The sequence below is a fragment of the Osmerus mordax genome, chromosome 22, assembly GCF_038355195.1.
Source record: "Osmerus mordax isolate fOsmMor3 chromosome 22, fOsmMor3.pri, whole genome shotgun sequence".
NCBI classification, from domain to species: domain Eukaryota; kingdom Metazoa; phylum Chordata; class Actinopteri; order Osmeriformes; family Osmeridae; genus Osmerus; species Osmerus mordax.
In genome coordinates this window covers 800,237-822,230 of record NC_090071.1, presented here as the reverse complement: position 1 = coordinate 822,230, position 21,994 = coordinate 800,237, and the positions used below count along the sequence as shown (strand labels likewise).

Below are 21,994 nucleotides of genomic sequence, written 5' to 3'. Positions count from 1 at the left end.
TTTATTGTTTATAATAGACATGTATAATATAAATATAGATATATTGTGCTATTTACTTTGAAACTGGCAAGACATAATTTGTGTTTAACAGTTTGGAGAATGCAACTGTTAACACACACTTAAAACCGTCACATTAGGAGCCTTTTCCAACATCATTCTTGACTGTTTAGACATTAAAATGAAAAGTGCTCTTAATATTCCAGGGGATTATTCAGATTCATAAGATTGCTTACAGATCCGACAGTAATTTAAAAGGACCCCTATCCTTACAGTGGCATTATATTTAACAAATACGTTTTTTCTGCACCGACGCAGATATTGCATAATAACAGGCCATAACAAAACATCATCATTAATCATATTTTAACGCAACAAAAAAAATAAAAAGTTTAACAAACATAACAGTTCACAGTGTATGAATGAACGCAGAGCCACGTTGTGTGTTTTATGAATAATTATCTTTTTCACATGCTCTAAGGTCGTCTCCTCCGGTCGGAGTCAGAACGTAAAGTATTGCGCGTAAATCTCCTCCTGCGGCTCCACACTGGTCACCTCGTCAGTCTCAGGAGGGCTGCACGGGAGTTCAAAACAACGATTACACAACGACACGCTAAACACAGCGACAACAAGATAGCAAGACGTGGTCACGATGCAAGCTCGACAGTGCGACGATACGACTACAACATGGAGAGACCACAGACGTGTTAGATTTCGTGACGGGTCAAAATACAAACTTTTGTTGTTGTTGTCACATGTCACACAACACAGCTCACCTAATTAAACCTGTGTTATAACATAAATATATCGACATCGTGGGAGAAGTGGTCTCCACTAGAACGGTGTGACTCAGATTCTGAGTTTCCTACAAAGTCCTACAAAACCATCTTAATGAACAGTCACACCGTTCCAGTGGGAGCGGACCATTTCTTTCTCAACACACTCGCTGGTTCGGGCCAAGTGTGTGTGGCTGTGTCGCTGTCACCCAGCCAGACAGCAAGGGCTCAACAACGCCAGCTCCACGCTCCCGAGTCCCGACAGCCTCCCATAAGCAGATTATTAATATTCAGACCACCACCACGATGCACATAATCACCCAACACCCAGGACCTTGCAACCCGCTCCCTAGCTAGCAGCAACAATGGCTGTAATTGGTACCCCTGCATCAGCAGCCAGGCAGTTACAGTAATGATCTTTTGTTAAGACTTGACCTATTAAAATCCCAGCACGGCCGTTTCACATAAAACAACAGCCTCTAACTATTATGGGAGGCGGAGCAAGTGAAATCCGGAGAAAATCCAAACCGTGAGAAATCCCACAGAGGAGTTTTTTGGTCTTAAGAGACACTTCCATCTTTTCTATTGTGCTATTTCAAGAAACCCAGATTATAAGTAAATAAACTTTGGCTAAACTGAAATGGAAATCAAGACTGTTATATGATGCCATACATTCATTGCTGGAAAATAGAAAACTGTTAGTGACACAAAATAAAACAAACATGCCATTTCATCTGTAAAGTGACCTGAGAAAGCATTCAAGATACACATCAGTAAAATGACTTGGAAAAGGAGAAAAGAATGACGTTTCCTGCCACAAGCAGCAAGCAGATGGTGTTCATGCTCACAGACAGTGATCAGGGATGTGGTGTCAAGTACAACAGCTGCATTCCAAAACCATGGATTCCGGAATATGGCCATTTGTCCAATGTCACGATATAACTCATCATGGCACATTCTGCGGATGCCAGCATATATTCTTGTTAGGGAGATTGTTTCAATCCAGGGTCAGTTGACAGTTCAACTACGGGTAGTTGTGCCATGCACGAGGATCTAGCCAGGGTGCCAACCTGAGGCTAAAACACAGTCTTCTCCTGTTAGCATCCAGGCTAGACCTGGGTAACCAAGACACTGTGATCACGGACTGTTGTTACGATGCACTGGGGTGTGAAGCAAGCAGTCCTGCCCTCTGCTGTGGATGAACATCAAACACACAGAGAGAGACAGGAGGTTCCGACAGAGCAGCGCGGCGCCACACCAGCATTGCTCGCTATGACGACTGACTGGTAGACTCGTTAACAACACTGAGAATCACACGACCAAGCCTAGTGGCAGGACCGGGATGGTGTGTGTGTGTGGTGTGTGTGGGGAGCTGTTAGGCCATGTCTGTTGCTGCCATGGTGACGGTATGTGCGGCGAGGACAAGAGTCGGTGGTGACGAGGTGACGAGGGGGGAGAGGAGGGAGGGGTGAGGAGGAGGAGGGAGGAAGGGTGGCTCTCACCTCCGAGGGTTCTGAAGGTCAGGCTGGGGGTGCGGAGGAAGGCTGGAGGACGGGGGCGGAGGGCTACTACAGCGGGGCGGGGCGGGGTGGAGGGGGGAGGGGGGGGCAGACCCCGGGCCTAGCCCCTCCTCCTCGTCCTCAACATTTAGGTTTGGAGAGCTGACGTCTCCGTTCCCTGCCCTGCCACTCCTCAGCTGCATCAGAAGGACACAGACACAGAGGTGGGGAAGATGCAGCCTCAGGGGCAGTGTTGCCAAAACAAGCTCACCAGAAGTCGCCATTGGCTCTGAAATGTCGCTAAAAGTCGCTGGATTACATGATGACGTCAACCTTTAGATCTGTAGATGTATTAAGTACAATTACAGATCTAAAAAACCTACTGCTGTAACCACTGGGGACGCTCGAACACTAAGAAAGGCAAATCGGTTAAGTTATTTTGCTGCTACTCAACAACGAAAACGGAGATTGCCAAAGTAGTGGAAAGTCGACAGATTTGCTGCTCGTCGCTTAGATACGATTTCTAGTTGTTAGGGAAGGTGAAAAGTCTCTAAATTGGCAACACTGCTCACAGATGGACATCAGCCCAGAGAGGACAGCTCACCTGGGTGGAGCTTACAGCCCAGAGAGGAGGGCTCACCTGGGTGGAGCTTTAGATTCAGCCCAGGACCAACACTCCAGTTTCAACCAACCAACATGGGAATCTCCGACGCCTTGACTCTGATTGGACATGTTCACCCAGGGCTGGAACAAAGCTTGGCACACAAAGTAGCCCTCCTGGACTGGCAGCCTGAGGGTCTGATCAGGACAGGACAACCCAGATCCCCAGGTCTGATCAGGACAGGACAACCCAGATCTGATCAGGACAGGACAACCCCGATCCCCAGGTCTGATCAGGACAGGACACCATTCAGAGAACGAGCGCTTTGATTGCGTGATGGATGGTTTCGCAGGTCAGGAACAGAAAGCAACGCTTGGACAAGAACAACATCAACTCTGGTCATGCACAGAGCGAGCGAGTGAGCGAGAGAGAGAGAGAGAGAGACAGAGAGAGACAGAGAGAGACAGAGAGAGAGAGACAGAGAGAGATAGAGAGAGACAGAGAGAGAGAGAGAGAGAGAGAGAGAGAGAGAGAGAGAGAGAGAGAGAGAGAGAGAGAGAGGGAAGGAGAATCATTCCTTGAAAATGGGATTGGATGCAATGACACTGAAGAGTCTATCTTCATAATGCAGACATACAACATGAGAAGGGGGTTTGGATGGTGAGCACGCTATATTATCATAATATCTCTTAATAGTAAAACATCAGTTAGAAACAGGATGCTGTGGTCAGATGCTTTTTGAACATCTGAATTCATGCATTAAAATGTTTGTTTGTCAGATAGCCCAATCGCCTTAGTCCCACCATGTCAAATCAACTCACAACGGTTGCTAGGCATTGTTGCCGAGCCGTCTGTTGTTATTTGTCTGGCTCTGCGTCCAGGTGGGTGCAACCTAACCTGCAGGTGCAGAGGTGCAGACTCACCTTAATGAGTGGGTTAATCACCCCTATGTTGGGGCTGGTGTTGAACACCTTGTTAAAGCCAGTCTCCCTGTTCACCAGCTCCAGCTGATAAAACTTCTTATCGTCCTACAAACAGATCGGTAGAACCAGGGTTACTCACGACAACTCCTGCTTGTTCATGTAATAATGTCTTTTTTAAATTTTCAGCAGATCATTTAGTTTTTATCCAAAGTGATGTATAGGGGGAGATTTGAACCTGCAGCTTCTTAATCTGCAGCCAAAAGCTCTAACCACTGAGCTATCCCATTTATAGACGTAATATGGAAAGGCTTTAAAAACAAAGCAGAATTCTGACTTATGATGAAGAAATGTACAGTAAACTATAAAAAGGTTGTGTTGGACTGTGTGCATAGTTCTTACAACGATCGACCACCCAAAAAGTGTTTATATTAAATGATAAGCAAATCCAGGTTTAAATGTTGCCAGGTTCATTTCCTGAGTATTGCAATGGTGCATAGAGCAAGTCCACTACAGCCAAGAGTGTGTCATCGATGTATATAACATTCAGTTCACACCGTGCAAAATTAAAACCCAGTCTAATCCCTGATAAAAGAATACATTCATCCTGAGAGATTTGTTTGCTTTCGATGCAGTAAATTCAGATGTCCAGAAGAGATATTAAAGTAGATAGCAGATCTTCAGAGAGACACATGGGTGTGGAACACAGAGACAGCTGGTTCTCCAGCTCCCAGGAGGATCAGGGAGGGAACGGTTCCTTTAGTGGGCATCTAAAACACACAGAGGGAGGGAGGGAGGGAGAGGGAGGGAGCTGGTTGTTGTTGGGCCCTCTGGTGCGGTAGCTGAAGGTCAGGACCCACCACCAGTTTCTTGACGAGGGACTCCCTCTCTGACACCATGTCCTTCAGCTCGGCGATGACCTGCAGGTCCTCTAGACGGCTCTCGCGGTTCCGGAACTTGTCCTCTGTTCCTTCCAATCTAGAACACGGAACACAGCGGGTCACGGACGCGACACCAGCTTTACGGTCGTCATGACGACAGCTTTACGGTTGTCCTGAGGACCGATTCATTCATCTGACACTTTGGGGGGGGATTTGAACCTGCGACCTCACTGAGCTCTCTCTGCGTGGGAGTGGGAGGGTTCTCTGGTAACCATTCAGACTGCAGCTGTAGCCTCCCAGCTAAGCTTGTCATGGTACAGATAGTTTCTTTCTGAACTTCCTTCCTGTGTTTTCCTTCTCCTACAGCCACCTAGTGGCTGAACAGAGCAGCGCACGTAACACGTCAGCCTCAACAACATAACTGGGTTAAAACTACCGGGACCTGATTCTGAGTGGTCGTGATCAGGAATTCTGCTCAGCCGCTGGCGTTGAATAACGAGCAGCGCGTCTATCCTGTCTAGCTGCCAGTGTCGTAGCTGCAACAAGGGTCCACATGGGTCATGGAGTTATTTCGAGGTGGCACATTTATAGTTTTTTATCGTGGGTTTAGCTTAAGGGTTAGAATAACTTCTGAATGGGGAGTATTTAGGTAACCAACATATTTGTCAATTGCTGTGGGGGGGCCAAGCCCCCCCCCTCCCTTGGGCCCCCCCAGGTTACCTGGAAGGCTAGCCCTGCAGGGGGGCTGAGGTGAGTCAGAGAGCTGCAGTACCGTGGGCCGAGGCTAGATGGCGCTCACGCTCAGTCCTAAATTAGGTCACCACAGAACCACAGATCGCATTATGCATGCAGGAAGAACAAAGAACCACGATTCTGCATTGGTCTGTTCAACACTTTAACAGACTGCACTACAGTCTCCGCAGACCACCAAGCTGTTAGGACTCAAATATAGCCCTAGAGCAGGAGGCTTTTTGTTACATCCACCCAATTACACACATATACTCTCTCTCACACACACACATATACTCTCTCTCTCACACACACATATACTCTCTCTCACACACACCAACTTACAGGATCTGGAGGGCGGAGATCTTGTCTTTGAGCAGCTCCTGGGCCTTGTTGAAGTCTGACAGCATGATCTGAGTCTCTCTGTGATGAGACGCTCCCAGCTCCCCCAGCTCACGCTCATGCCTCCTGGTCAGGTCCTGCTCATGAGCCCTGCACACACACACACACACACACACACACACACACACACACACACACACACACACACACACACACACACACACACACACACACACACACACACACACACACACACACACACACACACACACACACACACACACACACACACACACACACACACACACACACACACACACACACACACACACACACACACACACACACACACACACACACACACACACACACACGGGAAGGCAGGTTAGAAATAGGATTTTCATACACAACTTTAGCATGGGTCATTGCAAATCTCCTCCTCCTCTGCCCTCCTCATAACCTCCCCATGCCCTCCTTGTACTCCCCTCCTCCTCCTCTGCCCTCCTCATAACCTCCCCATGCCCTCCTTGTACTCCCCTCCTCCTCCTCTGCCCTCCTCATAACCTCCCCATGCCCTCCTTGTACTCCCCTCCCTAACCAAAATCCTGTCAGGCTTGATTTCTGATGCTCTGCAGGAAACATGCTGTCCTCCTCCTTCCATCCCCTCCCTCCTCCTCCCCTGACAGTACACCTTCCATCCCCTCCCTCCTCCTCCCCTGACAGTACACCTTCCATCCCCTCCCTCCTCCTCCTCTGACAGTACACCTTCCATCCCCTCCCTCCTCCTCCTCTGACAGTACACCTTCCATCCCCTCCCTCCTCCTCCCCTGACAGTACACCTTCCATCCCCTCCCTCCTCCTCCCCTGACAGTACACCTTCCATCCCCTCCCTCCTCCTCCCCTGACAGTACACCTTCCATCCCCTCCCTCCTCCTCCCCTGACAGTACACCTTCCATCCCCTCCCTCCTCCTCCCCTGACAGTACACCTTCCATCCCCTCCCTCCTCCTCCCCTGACAGTACACCTTCCATCCCCTCCCTCCTCCTCCCCCTGACAGTACACCTTCCATCCCCTCCCTCCTCCTCCTCTGACAGTACACCTTCCATCCCCTCCCTCCTCCTCCTCTGACAGTACACCTTCCATCCCCTCCCTCCTCCTCCTCTGACAGTACACCTTCCATCCCCTCCCTCCTCCTCCCCTGACAGTACACCTTCCATCCCCTCCCTCCTCCTCCCCTGACAGTACACCTTCCATCCCCTCCCTCCTCCTCCCCTGACAGTACACCTTCCATCCCCTCCCTCCTCCTCCTCTGACAGTACACCCTTCCATCCCCTCCCTCCTCCTCCTCTGACAGTACACCTTCCCTCCCCTCCCTCCTCCTCCTCTGACAGTACACCTTCCATCCCCTCCCTCCTCCTCCTCTGACAGTACACCTTCCCTCCCCTCCCTCCTCCTCCTCTGACAGTACACCTTCCCTCCCCTCCCTCCTCCTCCTCTGACAGTACACCTTCCATCCCCTCCCTCCTCCTCCCCTGACAGTACACCTTCCATCCCCTCCCTCCTCCTCCTCTGACAGTACACCTTCCATCCCCTCCCTCCTCCTCCTCTGACAGTACACCTTCCATCCCCTCCCTCCTCCTCCTCTGACAGTACACCTTCCATCCCCTCCCTCCTCCTCCTCTGACAGTACACCTTCCATCCCCTCCCTCCTCCTCCCCTGACAGTACGCCTTCCATCCCCTCCCTCCTCCTCCCCTCCCCTCCCTCCTTCCATCCCCTCCCTCCTCCTCCTCTGACAGTACACCTTCCATCCCCTCCCTCCTCCTCCTCTGACAGTACACCTTCCCTCCCATCTCCTCAGAGATACAGGATCATTTGTATCTCGAGAGGGGTTCTTCAGTAGGTTGCAGTCCAGTCTGAATCATGCTGGCCCCGAGCAACACGACCAGGAGACAGAGAGCAAATCTGTTCTTCGCTAACGAGAGTCGGACCTCAAGATGATTCTGTTTGACCTCCCAGATCTGGCCATGCCGCCCGTTACTAACGAGAGCAGCTGCAATTTGACTTCCTCACAACGCATCTTTTATTGATGGGATGTTTTTGAAATATTCATATGAGCAGCGTATGAAATGTTGATGGCTTCTACCTCAGCCCTCCGACATCCTTCAACAGAACTTCATCTTCCCTCAGAGAGGAACAAAAGGTTCCTGGGGCCACGCCCCCGGCTGGGGCCACGCCCCCGGCTGGGGCCACGCCCCATTCCTGGGGCCATGCCCCCGGCTTGAGGGAACCTGAACTTCTTTAAAGAAGCTCTCAGGGACTAATTAGAGAGGAGAGAGGCTGAGGAGAGAGGCTGAGGAGAGAGGCTGAGGAGAGAGGCTGAGGAGAGAGGCTGAGGAGAGAGGCTGAGGAGAGAGGCTCTGAAGTCTCGGAGGTCCGGAAGCCGGCGATGCGTCTTAAAACGACGACATCGGAAATTCTTATTGAATTCCAGTCGTTTCTGTTCCACTCCAATTCAAATGACATTTCTTTCCACTCAAACCCATTAGAGTGTGTTCATTTATATCCAACACTATGTGTCAGAGGACTGGGCAGCATGGGGTCAGGGGTCAGAAGTCAGTGTACCTGATCTGGTGGTTGGCCTCGCTCCGGACCCGGAGCACCTCCTTCCCCTTCAGCTCCAGCTCCCGGGTCAGGGTATCGATGGTCTCGTTGAGGGAGTGGATCTCGTGGTCCAGGTCTGTGATGCGATTGGTCCGACAGCACACTTCCTGTTGCAGGTCCGAGATACGACCAAACAGCTCCTGTTCCTGGACCAATCAGAACGACGCTACATGAGGTCACACATCCTTTGATAATCAGTACAAACACACCCAAACACAGGCATTCATGTACACACACACACAGCAGGGGGTGACGGACTGTGAAGGTTGACGCGTCTCCTCACACAACGCTGCAAACCCTCCTGACATGAGGGGTGGGGGGGGATCGGTAATGAGTCGGATCTGAGGGAGATGCTACTGAATGTGCTTACATGAAACAGCTATTGGTAGGATTAGCAGCTAAACCGGAGGCACTGTCTAAATTCCTAAGTAGGTCATGTTAAAGGGAATACCACTACATTAACGGCAGTCAGTTGGAATTGTGCAGGCGGGGAAGAAAGAAAGAAAGAAAGAGAGAGAGAGAGAGAGACAGAGGGAGAGAGAGAGAGAAAGGTAGAGAGAGAAAGGTAGAGAAAGAAAGAAAGTGTGTGTTGTGTTTGTATGCGCATGTGTGAGTGTATGTGTGAGTGTGTGCGTGTGTGCGCGGTAGAGAGAATGATGCAGTACACTCCCAGCACCATGAAGCATGTTTCCCTGCAGCTGCAGTCATGAAGGATCTCTGACTTACTCAACCCAAACAGCCGCCATGTTCCCTCATAACCAACATCTAGAACAGCCTCTTAGGAACAGGAAGAAGGGATCGTTCTCTTAATGTTTAACCCAGGGGACTCTAGGACCCTGAGGAGACAACTTTACTTTCTCCACGATTTAAGCTTTGAGTGACACATGACACCCATTCATGTTAATGTAACCTACATGTACATTTTTACTATGCAGCTACATGGTATTTCATGTAACCTCAGTGTAAAGGCTTGCTATGTAGTTCCATGACATGGTAGTGTCAGGGTAGCTGGGTGGTGGTGTGTAACAGCGTGCAGAGCGGGTCTGACCTGCTGCTTGCTCTGCTCCAGGGTTCCCTCTAGCTGAAGCTTTGCCGCTGTGTTCTCTTTCTGCTGGTGCTGGCGGAGGTGTTTGATAGCCGTGGCGTGGAGGTGGTTCAGCTCCGAGCGCAGTGACGCTATGATCAGGAGACACACATCCAGAGGTCAGAGGTCACCCTCTCTGATAGGGTTAGAAACACGTGATGGATGTAATTACTCCTCTAAGGGATGAACAATGTATCGATGTATCCAGCTGTGCGTCTTTGGATCTGTCAGTCTTTCTTTCCATCTCTCCACCCATGCATCCATCCATCACTCCATCCCTGAACCCCAGGATGTGTGTGTGTGTGGGGGTCTGACTGTGTCCTACCCAGCATGGCCTTGCCCTCGTCCTCCAGCTCAAAGCGCAGGGTCTGCAGGTCCTGCCCGGCCTGCTGGCGCAGCACCTCCAGGGTGCGTCTGTGAGCCTCCTTCAGCGCCAGCACCTCCTCCCTCTGCTCCTGCTTCAGACGCTCCTCCAGGGCCTACACACACACACACACACGACTCAGTTTCAGTTTCCGCTCTGATGAGCGAGCAGGGCTGTGTTGGTGAAGATCAGAGCTGCAGCCTGGTGGCGGATGTCTGTTTATATCCTGGTGATCCTCCAGATCAGGATCTAGCAGCACTCAGATCCAGCACACCCATAGAGAGCAGTTACTCAGATCCAGCACACCCATAGAGAGCAGTTACTCAGATCCAGCACACCCATAGAGAGCAGTTACTCAGATCCAGCACACCCTCAAAGAGCAGTTACTCAGATCCAGCACACCCTCACAGAGCAGTTACTCAGATCCAGCACACCCTCACAGAGCAGTTACACAGATCCAGCACACCTCTCTCTCTTTCTCTGCCTCTTTCTCCCTTCCTCCTTCTCATCCACTCTCTCTCTCTGCCCCTCTCTTTCTCCCTTCCTCCTTCTCATCCACTCTCTCTCTCTGCCACTCTCTCTCTGCCCCTCTCTCTCTGCCCCTCTCTCTCTGCCCCTCTCTCTCTGCCCCTCTCTCTGTGCCACTCTCTCTCTGCCCCTCTCTCTCTGCCACACTCTCTCTGCCTCTCTCTCCCTCCCACTCCCTCCCTCCCTCTTTTTACATCAAAGGTTTCCTCCCAGCTGCACTGACTAAGGCGAGCCCTGGTTGTGTTGCTCTATAAACAATAGAAACCTGTTCTTTGTGACACTGCAGCAGTGCTAGATGTTGCAACATGCTAGTTAATGTTGCCTTGATGTAGAAGTGAATCACAGTACATTACAGCCCAGGACTCCCACATACTGATGAGCTCTCTCTCTCTCTCTCTCTCTCTCTCTCTCTCTCTCTCTCTCTCTCTCTCTCTCTCTCTCTCTCTCTCTCTCTCTCTCTCTCTCTCTCTCTCTCTCTCTCTCTCTCTCTCTCTCTCTCTCTCTCTCTCTCTCTCTCTCTCTGCCTCTCTCTCTGCCTCTCTCTCTGCCTCTCTCTCTGCCTCTCTCTCTGCCTCTCTCTCTGCCTCTCTCTCTGCCTCTGGATGTGATCAAAGCCTCTCTGCTGCAGACACTCGTATACCAGAATCTGGGGAGCTTTCTCTTTCTGACCTGCTAAAACTGGCTGGCGGTAATAACAGCTGATGGGGGGTAATGTTCCAGAGGAGCAGGGACACCCTGGCAGGGCTCCACACCAGGGGGGTACGTGGAGGGGGAAGCTGACTGCGTAGGGTATGAGTGGGGCAGGCAGAGTCACTGTGGTGTGGAGGGAGGGAGGGTGATGAAGGAGGGAGGGAGGGAGGGAGGGGAGGGAGGGAGGGAGGGAGGGAGGGAGGGAGGGAGGGAGGGAGGGAGGGAGGGAGGGAGGGAGGGAGGGAGGGAGGGAGGGAGGGAGGGAGGGAGGGAGGGAGGGAGGGAGGGAGGGAGGGAGGGAGGGAGGGAGGAGGGAAGACATGCCAGAGAGAAAGAGACAGAGGGAATGAGAAGGGAGAAAGAAAAAAGCAGATGAACGAGAATTGAAGGGAGAGAGAGAGGATGGACAGTTGGATGTAGGAAGTAGGGATATAGAGATGGCTGGAAACAGATGAGTGGAGACAGAGCTGAGTGGAGACAGAGATGGCTGGAGACATACAGTGACAATGACAGATGAGTTACTAACTGGGATGTGGAGATATGCATGTATGATGTAAGTTAAGTGTGTGTGCATGTGTGTGCCTGCCTGTCTGTGTGGGTGTATAGATGCGTGTATGGATGCGTGTATAGATGCGTGTATAGATGCGTGTATAGATGCGTGTATAGATGCGTGTATAGATGCGTGTATAGATGCGTGTATAGATGCGTGTATGGATGCGTGTATGGATGCGTGTATGGATGCGTGTATGGATGCGTGTATAAATTGCGTGTATAGATGCGTGTATAGATGCGTGTATGGATGCGTGTATAAATTGTGTGTATGGATGCGTGTATAGATGCGTGTATGGATGCGTGTATGGATGCGTGTATGGATGCGTGTATAAATTGCGTGTATAGATGCGTGTATAGATGCGTGTATAGATGCGTGTATAGATGCGTGTATGGATGCGTGTATGGATGCGTGTATGGATGCGTGTATAAATTGCGTGTATAGATGCGTGTATAGATGCGTGTATGGATGCGTGTATAAATTGTGTGTATGGATGCGTGTATAGATGCGTGTATGGATGCGTGTATGGATGTGTGTCCCACCCTGATGTGCTGCTGCCGGGCGTCCTCCATGGTGCTGAGGGCGCAGCAGTGCGCATCCTGCAGCCTCTGCTCCCGTCGCTGGTGTTCCCTCCTCAGGTCCGCCAGCTGCAGGGACAGCCGCTCGCGCTCCTGGCTGAACCCTGCCTGCAGCTGCTGCAGCGCGGCCTGGGACTGGGACAGCTGCAGCTCCAAGCTCTGCTTCAGCAGGGAGATCTGGGGGACGGTTAGGGTTGAAGGGGGGAGGACAAAAATAAAATACAGGCTTCTGAGTAGAAATGATGTAAAAAAGGGTTAAAAACTACATTTAAAAACGTGAAAAAATGAAACAAATGTTTTCAACCATTCATAACTATTTTTCCCAAAAACATTTTTGAACATTTTTTTTCAACCTGTCAGATTAAAATGTTTTTCAACCTTTCAAAACTTTTTTTTCCCCAAAACCTTTTTCACACACACAACAGTTTCAACCTGTTGGACCTCACATAATTCTTTTTCAACCTTTAGATTTTTGCACCCATGACACAAAATCTTTTTTTTCAAGATTTTTTTTCAAAAGATTTTTTCAACCTTTCAAAACTGTGCGTGTGTGTGTGTTTGTGTGTGTGTATGTGTGTGTTTGTGTGTGTGTGTATGTGTGTGTGTATGCGTGTGTGTGCTCAGTACCTGCTCTAGCAGGTCCTCCACCTTCCTCTGCCACCCCTCCCTAGCCGCCATCATCTCCACCTCCTTCTGCTGAGACAGCTGGCTCAGGGCTGCCTGCTTGTCTGCCTCGTACTCCTCCACCAGCTCCTCCTTCAACAGACGCAGCTCCTCCCTGCGGGGGAGGGGGGAGAGGGAAGGGGGGAGAGAGGATAGAGCGGGGAGAAAAGGGAGAGGAGAGAGAAGGGGGATACAGTGGGTGGAGAGTGGGGTAGAGAGACAATGAGAGAGAGAAGAGATAGAAAAATAAATAAAAGAATGAATGAAAGAAAGAGGAGTGAAAGCGAGTCAGCATGAAGGCCAGAGAGCAGCCTGTGTTTCCTGCCCTGTGAGACGTGCGCTACCTCAGAGCATCTGTCCACTTCTGGTCCAGGTCCTCCGCCATCTTGTCCACTTTCTGCTTCTCCTCTGTGCGTATGGACATCACTCTGGCCTCGTGCTGCTGTTTCTGAGTCTCTATCTCCTCCTGAACACACCATGGCAAAGCGTCAACAATGCTGATCGTCAAGGAACATCTACAAATTCATCCCGACCGCTACAGAAGCAGAGCATTGTTCCAGGCTTAAACAGGAACACAGAGCCACCGCTAGTGGATGAGAGTTACCTCATGCATTAGTCCAGCAAAGACAAGACATCTCTCTAACCCATGTGTTTATTTACCTGGAGGTCGGTAAGAAGGTTGCTGGTCTCTCTAACCCTGGACCTGGTGGCGTCCAGCTCGGTGCACAGTCTCTCCTGAGTCTCCTTCAGGCCGGAGATCTGGTAGTGAGCCGAGCCCAGGTTCTGCTCTCCCTCCTTCACCATCTCCTGGAGATGAGACACCTGGAGGACACAGAGAGAGACGTCAGGCCAGAGAGAGACGTCAGGCCAGAGAGAGACTAGGAGTAGAGGAAAGAAGGAGACAAGGACAGAGACTAGGAGAGAAGAAGACTAGAGAGAGAATAGGGGAGGGAGACTAGGAGAGTGACCAGGAAAGAGAGACCAGGAGAAGAGCTACCAGACCAGTCAGCAATAGTTAGACTACCAGACATCCCCTCACTATATGCACTACTTGTGTAGTGCTGGTTTAAAGCGTGTGTGGTGAGAGGATATTAGAAGCCTGTTGCGGTGCCATACCTCTTGATGTGCTATGTTGAGCTTGGCAGAGAGCTCCTCCTTCAGGTTCTCCAGCTGCAGCTGCAGACGGTTCCTCTGTTCCTCCAGGGACAGGCGCTGGATCTCGTATTCCTGACCCATTTCCTGCAACAACAACAAAAAAACGATCCTTGATCGCTGAACATTATCCTCCATTACAGATCTGGCGTGATTCTCAATTCAGTTTTACCAGGCCTTAGTATTCTGTTCTAAGTTCAAGAGTAAAGAGTAAAAAAGTTTGTCTGATAACTAGTAATCCCATTCTCGTCTTTATCTTCCGATCTTGATTGTCTTTGTCGTAACATCTTTTCATTTGAGTCTGCTTTCATCAAGGAGCGTGAAATCCTGAGAAGGGAATCGTACTGAGTATGGGCTTTACATTGACCTAATTAATTCTGTGAATTCATGCGAAACATTTGTTAGACTTTTTTTCTTCTTCTAACAGATGGCAAACGACTCAATTCACAATGCGCGTAAACAAACAGTTTCATGTAATGTGACTGCATATGTTAATAATCATTAACAATGAAAGAAAAAATAGAAAATGAAACAAACATGACAGAGGACGTGTAATTATCCCACAGACACCAGCCTCAGGAACATAACTATTCTACAACAGAACTCTATTCTACAACAGAACATTTTACAACAGGACTCTATTTTACAACAGAGATTGGATTTCAATTTCACAGACAGGATTACCTGTGCTGTGCCCCGTACTGATTCTGAGAAGCAGATTCTCCAGCGAGTCACAGAGGGTGCTGGGAGAAGAACAAGCCAGTTTTGCAGAGCTATGATCACCTCTGCTTCCCTAACCACGGTCCTTCTTAAGATCTCTCTACTCTCACAATACTGGACCTCAGAAACCAGGAGACAAACAGCAGTGAGTGTGCTTGCTGTCAGACGCCGAGCAGCAGGTCCTCTCACCGCCACCAGCAGGCTCCTCTCCCGCTCCGCGGCGCTCTGCGCGTCCTCCTGCACGGCCCGGTGTTTGTCCTCCAGCTCCTCCAGAGCCTTGGCCTGCGCCTCCCCCAGCCTCACCGCCTCCTCCTCGTACCGGCCTCTCAGCCGCCCCAGCTCCCTCTCGTAGCCCTGACGCTCCTCACGGAGGGACTGGGGCACAAACACGCATCATATATTAATACAAGATATTAATGCGTTTATGAAAGATAAGACTTGATCTACTATTTTGGATTAGCGTATGCCTGTGGTAGATCACACAGTATCTGGTCCTGATGCGACTTGTTGATCAGAGCCAGAGATCCTAAATACATCCTGTGATGTCTGATTACAGTATTACTGTAGTAAGGTTCTGATTTCAGCATTAATGTAGTAAGGGTTGCTGATTGCTCCTGAGAAATGCTTCAGAGTCCTTCATTTAAGGGAGTCAGTACCCATTCATCAGCAGAAGTGTGTCATTGAGTCGAGGACGGCGGTTTCTCTACAGAGCAACTAATTAGACCCTAGGGCGACTGTTGGGCAAGGAGACATTTCATTTATTAGAAACCAAAAACTACCACTTCATGCAAATATGGTTGTGCACAGCATAAGCCTTACACCCGAAGCAATAAAAACGACAAACGCAAATGACTAACATGTTTTCTGTTAAAGGCTGAGAAGTTATCTAAAGAGCCATTGGCCCAGTTTCCCAGACATGAATTAAGCCTAGTCCTAGACAAAAAAAACATTTGCATAGCAAACTATAGCATAGCAATGCATAGCATAGCATCCAGTGGTATTGTACTGCGGTTGTCCGGTACCTGCTCCAGGTCCAGGACTTGCTGCTTGTGCTGCTCGTCAGCTGCCTGGGCCTGGTTGAGCAGGCTCTCCCTCTCCTCGTCCAGGCGATGGATCTTCTCCCTCAGACGGATCTGCTCACAGTCCAGGTCCCTGATGGTGGCCTCGTGGCTCATCTGGGTGGCCTGCAGGGAGCCGATCTGACCTGTCACACACACACACACACACACACACACACACACACACACACACACACACACACACACACACACACACACACACACACACACACACACACACACACACACACACACACACACACACACACACACACACACACACACACACACACACACACACACACACACACACACAGGCTCATCTGGTGTCACACTTTCAATTGCTAAAGTAACTTCAAAGTGAAATAAACACACACACACAACCCCTATTCATCATTTCAGATATCTTTTACCAAAACAAAATAGTCCCTTCGGGTAAATCTGATCCCCAGAGCCCTGGCTCACTATGAGCAGAGAGCAGAGTCGGGTTGGGGGGCTTCCATATATCAGGCACACACTCATCTGTTAAAGGAGATGAGATTGGGACCGGGTGTACCCCTGAACACTTGTGGGCTTTCTCATCTGGTGTCACACGTTCAATTGCTGAGGTAACTTCAAAGCGAAATAAACCACTGCCATTTTCCATTTTCTTTGAGGTCCAGCTTTTATAACGGCGTGAAATATTCATCAACCTGGATGGCATTCAACATCCAGCTGCACTTCCCACTATCACAGGGGATCCTGGGAAATAACCATCTATAAGGAACTCAGAAAATAGAAGCGAACCCGAGTTTCTCATCCAACGACAAGACGTGCTCTGTGACCATGAAGATGTAAAATAAATCACATTAGCTGCAGGGGCAGGTGCAGCTCACCACTGGAGCGTTCTGCTGTGGATCAAGAGGACGCAATATCTAACCCCTCTATGTTTGTATCTTTATATAAAACCGCCTCTTAATGAATACATTATTATTATACTCTATATGTATTTTTGGGCATTTCTGCTTGATTTTTGATAGACAGTATGTAGAGAGACAAGATGGGCAGGGAGAGAGAGGGGATGACATGACCCTTTGCTGCATGTCTCTCTCTCTCTCCTTGACTTTCCTGTCACACTTCACTTAAAACTGTCTGATGAAAATATTATCTTAACCCTCGTGCTGCCTTCGGGTCACATGACCTAAAGGTTCATAACGAACCATCGTTGTGTTTACCCAATTTTACCCAATACAAAAAAATAAATAATAATAATAATAATTTATTTTAACCTTTGCAATGTGGGGGGTCTGAGACAGCCCAACGGTTCAAAGAAAATTCCTCACTTTGTTTTTGTATGCGGTAAAGTTGTCGCAATACAACGGTGGGTCACAATGACTGATGGGTCAAAATGACCCGAAGATAACACAAGGGTTAAAAAGCAAAGCAGTGTGGTGGTATCTCACTGGCTTTGAGGAGGATCTCGCTGGCCTGCTGCTGGACTCTGTCCCTGCTGGCGTCCAGCTCATACTCCGTGTCCTTCAGCTGCATCACCCAGATCTCCCCGTCCTGGATCGCCTCCTCCAGCTGCTTGTGCAGGTTCTGGAAGGTTCCACAGACGGAACAAGGCATCAAGTAAAGCACGTCATCCAAATAATAGTGTTGTTTCGAAAAAGTTGCGAAAGACTTAGATTCTATTGCGAATACTATACACACACAGACCTAGAAGTAAACACACACACACATAGAATAGACATATGCACATAGATCTAAACACACACAGACACACAGGTCTACCTTGACAGTGCCCTCTGCGTTGGTGAGGGAGGTCTGGAGTCGGTTGGTCTTATCTCGGCTCTCCCTAGCCTCCTCCTGGGCTCTCTGCAGTTCTGCACGCAGCTTACCCAGAGTCCTTTGCAGCGCTGACTCCTGGGCCTGGAACTCCTTCCTCAGGTCCACCTGCAACCATGACACACACATTCAGTCCTCATATCGATTTTACTCCAAAAGTCAGCTCGCATCAAATCCAAACAGATATGCAAACATTTGGAGTCAGTTGATAGTCCTGTTGTTTGATGATGTTTCAGCCGTGTGTGTTGGGGTTACAAGGTGTATCATGGTGTCTATAAGGTGTATTAGATGTTGTTGTGGTGCTGTGTGTCCCAGGTGTGTCTCAGATGTTGAGACCCCCGCCTGACAGATTCACCTCAGTCCTTTTCCAAGCCAGCAGGTTCTCTGCGGTGATCTGCTGGGAGCGCCTCATGGCCTCCAGCTCCCTCTCATAGTAGCTCTGCGCCTTGGTGAGCTTGGCCTCGTACTCCTCCACCAGCCGCACCTTGTCCTTGGTCAGCTCCTCCACCTGCTCCATCAGGCTGTCCACCTGGGCGCGGTGCAGCTCGGCCAGCTTCTCCTGGTCCACCGTGGAGTTGGCGCTCTGGTTCTGCTGGCTGTGCAGCAGCTCCTGCACTTCCTGCCTGTGTGTGACCCGCAACTCCTCGATGGCGTGACGTTTCTCCTGCTCGAACTGCGCCTGCGCCTGGCTGAAGGAGCGCAGCTTCTCCTCGAAGTCTCTCCGCATCTCCTCCACCTCGCGAGACATGGAGACCACGCGCTGCGTGTGCTGGGCCTCTGTGCACAGCTGGGAGTCCTCCATGCGCTGCCGGTACATCTGGAACTCAGCCAGCGCCTGGCGCTTCATGTGCTCGTGCAGCTCCACAGACTCCTCCAGGGACTGCAGGCGTCGCCGCAGGTCCGCCTCGTCCGCCATCTTGCTCTTGTACTGAATGATCTTGTCGCGCGTCTCCGTGACGATGTGCTGTACCTCGTCCTCGTGAGCCTCGCGCAGGGAGTCCATCTCCTCCTCGTGCTCGTCGTTCTTGGTGTTGAGGGCGTAGATCACCTGGAGGGGAACATTTCTTAATTTAATTTTGTTATTTATTAAAGCAGTTTTGCTCAACTTTTTGCACAGACTTTTTCACAGTACTGTATATCTGCAAAATATTTTTAAAGATTATATTAAGACTGTCATGTAAATACAGTGTGTGTGTTTGTCAAGAGATTTTTTCAAATTATTATTTTACCGAAATTGACGTACCAATGGTGCATGTAGAAAGTTAATTAATGTTTACTTATGTCTACTGCCCTTGTCCCTCCCCGCTCGTGTCCCTCCCCGCCCGTGTCCCTCCCCGCCGTGTCCCTCCCTGCTCGTGTCCCTCCCTGCTCATGTCCCTCCCCGCTGGGATCCCAGCCCTGCTAGGCTGCTCAGGGGATTTTCAGCTTCACAGTCCCAGCCGCAAAACCTTCAGTCAACTGCTCTAATTTTCTATCTTAATGTCTCCGTTATTTATTTATTTTTCCTTCAGTTTCTTCCTTCCATCTCCTCTCTGCTCCCAACGGCTGATGAAAAATATATTGAGTGTTCAATGAGTTTAAGACAGAGCTCATTAGTCACTTTTGATTGATTATCTTGGATTGAGGTTACGTAATCAGATTATTCTGTGTGGTTATGAATATACTGTGACCAAAGCTGTGTGGTTGGTGTGACAGTAGTTTTGATATATACACATAAATATGACTATCATGTAAATACAATGTGTGTGTTTATATTAAATGCCTGCTTCAAAATATTTAAAATAGGCCTGTGTGTGTGTGTGTGTGTGTGTGTGTGTGTGTGTGTGTGTGTGTGTGTGTGTGTGTGTGTGTGTGTGTGTGTGTGTGTGTGTGTGTGTGTGTGTGTGTGTGTGTGTGTGTGTGTGTGTGTGTGTGTGTGTGTGTGTGTGTGTGTGAGAGAGTGAGAGTGAGAGTGAGAGAGGATTGTGAAAGAGATCCTCTAGTGTCTGAGCCCTCCAGACTTCATCCTGACAGTCAGATGTCAGGTGATCCTTTAAAGTCCCAGTCAGGCTGTCTCTGTGTCAGTCAGAGTGGCCGTTGGGTATCAACACCCCAACAGGCCTTCTCAACACTGACGTCTACCGAGCACAAACACAACCCACACATCCTCTTTCATTAGCTCTGCTGAAACTGGATGTCAACTGTCAAATCGTTTTGGCTGAGAAAGATTTTTTGGAACACAAGTTGTAAGAGTTATTTTCTTGTCATAACTGTTCAAAATAAACTATTCAGTAATATGATGAACTAAGTACTGAACTATACCGTTTTAAGTGTGTTAAGGAGGGGGAGTAATACAGAATGCCATGGATGTTTTACACAGATCACAGCAAGGGTTAAAAAACGGTTTGAAGTGCCTTCAATTATGTCCTCCTCCTGCACTCTTATCAAAGCACAAAAAAGGTTTGGCACCAATCCAGCTACTCCATCACAGAAAATTAGTCTCAATGATGAGAGATTTCCATAAATACAGAAGTCTTACTTTTACTCTTTTTCTCTGCGACAAGGCTTACGGCTCTCACGAGATGGCTTATATTTCGTCTTCAATTCATCACCGTTAGATGGGATAAGCTACTGACTATAAGCTGTCATTTAAGAGAAGAACATTCGGCGTTAGAATAGGAGGGGAGAGATTGGATGCAGACATTACCGCTCTGACAGTTGAAGCTTCTGGTAGTTCAATATATTTTTTCTATATAGATTTCTCAGTCAAACTCAATAATAGGAAAACGGTCTACAAAATGAGTATTTAGCATACTGAAAGACAATCCACTCTAACGACAATTGCGACTACCCTCGGAATTCATTCTCTCCTTTCTAATTTGCAGGGACTCACCACCTCAAGTTTATTTGAATTAAGGTCTGATCACAATCAATTACAAACGTGGCCTAATTAATTACATAATTTTCTAATGGCACGTTTGCAACACCTTGCAAGAGTGAATAGCCAACAAACCTTTGTGAGCTGCGCTATTTTCTTACTCATTTTCAGATGGAGGTCTTGAGTGTACTCCAACGATAATCCTCCCTCGTAGAACATGTTTGACGTTGGGGATGAATTAAATTTCCCTGCTCCGGTGATAACGGATGGGTTGCCAGGCGAGGTACTGTACGGTTGCTGCCAACCGGTTCCAGTCGCCATCTTCAACTAATTCACGACGGTCAGTTATTACAAAAACAATACCTAACATCCAGTTTCATGCTCCGTTGTTTCATCCCCGTTCAGTAGTCGGTAGCCCACTATAACGACAAGCCCGTCAAGCCGTAGCGTCATCTTGTAACGGTGCGACCGAGCAGTCTCCATCTGCTCTCGCACAGAACATCTTCTGCAATCTGTGCGCGGTTCTATACACAATTTTGTTTTTAGGAGAAAAAAATTACCTTCTGCAGGCTGCAATTCTACGCAACGTGCGCCTGTATTTCTAATAGCCAACACAAAATATAAAATATGTGAAATAAATAAATATCAAATATAGCAACTCGTTGGTGTCATTCGTGTGGCGAAGATACATCTGTGGCCATTCTTAGTTCAGCATCTGTAAACGCAACGGTGTTAATCATCCCACCAGGATTAACGTTGATCCGTTATGTTGAGATGTAGTTGTATTTCGCGTTAGTCACCCCCCTTTTAAATAATTTAAACCCTGTAGTAGCGCCTAGCCTGCTCTGTACACACAGATTCTCACAAGCAGCCTCATCCTGTTGTCCTATTCCTATGGCAATTTTACCCCACACTACGGTAGGTGACGTACATCGTATGCAATTAGATTTTGACGTTGGCGATGCATGACAGAATACTATCATTAACCAGATGTTCTTTTTCACTGGTTATAAAATAGGCTACATCTGCTGACAAAGACCCAAAAAACTTCACTCAAGTCATTGAATCTTGAAAAATGCATATATTTCAATTTACTGGAAATCTTAGATCCATCTGGTGCGATGGGAGATGTAATCAATTAAGAAATTATGTGTTGGTTGTTTAGATATAGTGGGAGTAAAAATAAATAAAAGGACAATGATTTGCACAAGCAGGGTGTGGATGTTTACTCCGAAGTCAAATCGATCTTCAATATTCAGTGAATTATAGGCTACATAATATAATCTAAACTTGGCCTATATAACAGGTTGCTGATGAGATTACATTTTACAATGTACTTCGATTGTGTGTGCGGACCCAGTCCCCAACACAGCCCCGGTGGAGGCCAACTTTATAAAGTCAACACGAAGATACACAGAATCCAGGGCTGGACTGGCCATCTGGCATACCGGGCATTTGACATTTGACCCAAAAATGCCAGGGCCGATTTTCGGTCCCAGTCCAGCCCTGATAGAA

General features: G+C 48.8%; 1 protein-coding gene across 1 annotated transcript; it reads right to left on the bottom strand.

Annotated features, from left to right (window-relative positions):
• Nucleotides 1-5: 5 nt before the first annotated feature.
• fam184aa (family with sequence similarity 184 member Aa) lies at nt 6-20,800 on the bottom strand. The gene is made up of 19 exons (XM_067259952.1): nt 20,615-20,800; nt 17,978-18,670; nt 17,569-17,730; nt 17,238-17,373; nt 15,760-15,941; nt 14,927-15,112; nt 13,982-14,104; nt 13,526-13,687; nt 13,210-13,331; nt 12,830-12,980; nt 12,167-12,379; nt 9,818-9,971; nt 9,457-9,584; nt 8,370-8,554; nt 5,749-5,895; nt 4,654-4,771; nt 3,797-3,901; nt 2,276-2,469; nt 6-571 (listed from the first exon to the last, which is right to left on the bottom strand). Exons 1-19 carry the CDS (start codon nt 20,798-20,800, stop codon nt 499-501), a joined length of 3,420 nt encoding a protein of 1,139 aa, XP_067116053.1. The 3' UTR covers nt 6-498.
• Nucleotides 20,801-21,994: the final 1,194 nt, after the last annotated feature.

Bases quoted from the DNA above. Each gene is read 5' to 3' on its own strand.
- fam184aa (XM_067259952.1), bottom strand. From the start codon at position 20,800: ATGGCGACTGGAACCGGTTGGCAGCAACCGTACAGTACCTCGCCTGGC. The intron at 17,374-17,568 runs GTAGACCTGTGT...GGAACCTTCCAG, and splicing joins ACGCAGAGGGCACTGTCAAG to AACCTGCACAAGCAGCTGGA. The intron at 2,470-3,796 runs GTGAGTCTGCAC...CTTCTGATGCAG, and splicing joins TGATTAACCCACTCATTAAG to CTGAGGAGTGGCAGGGCAGG.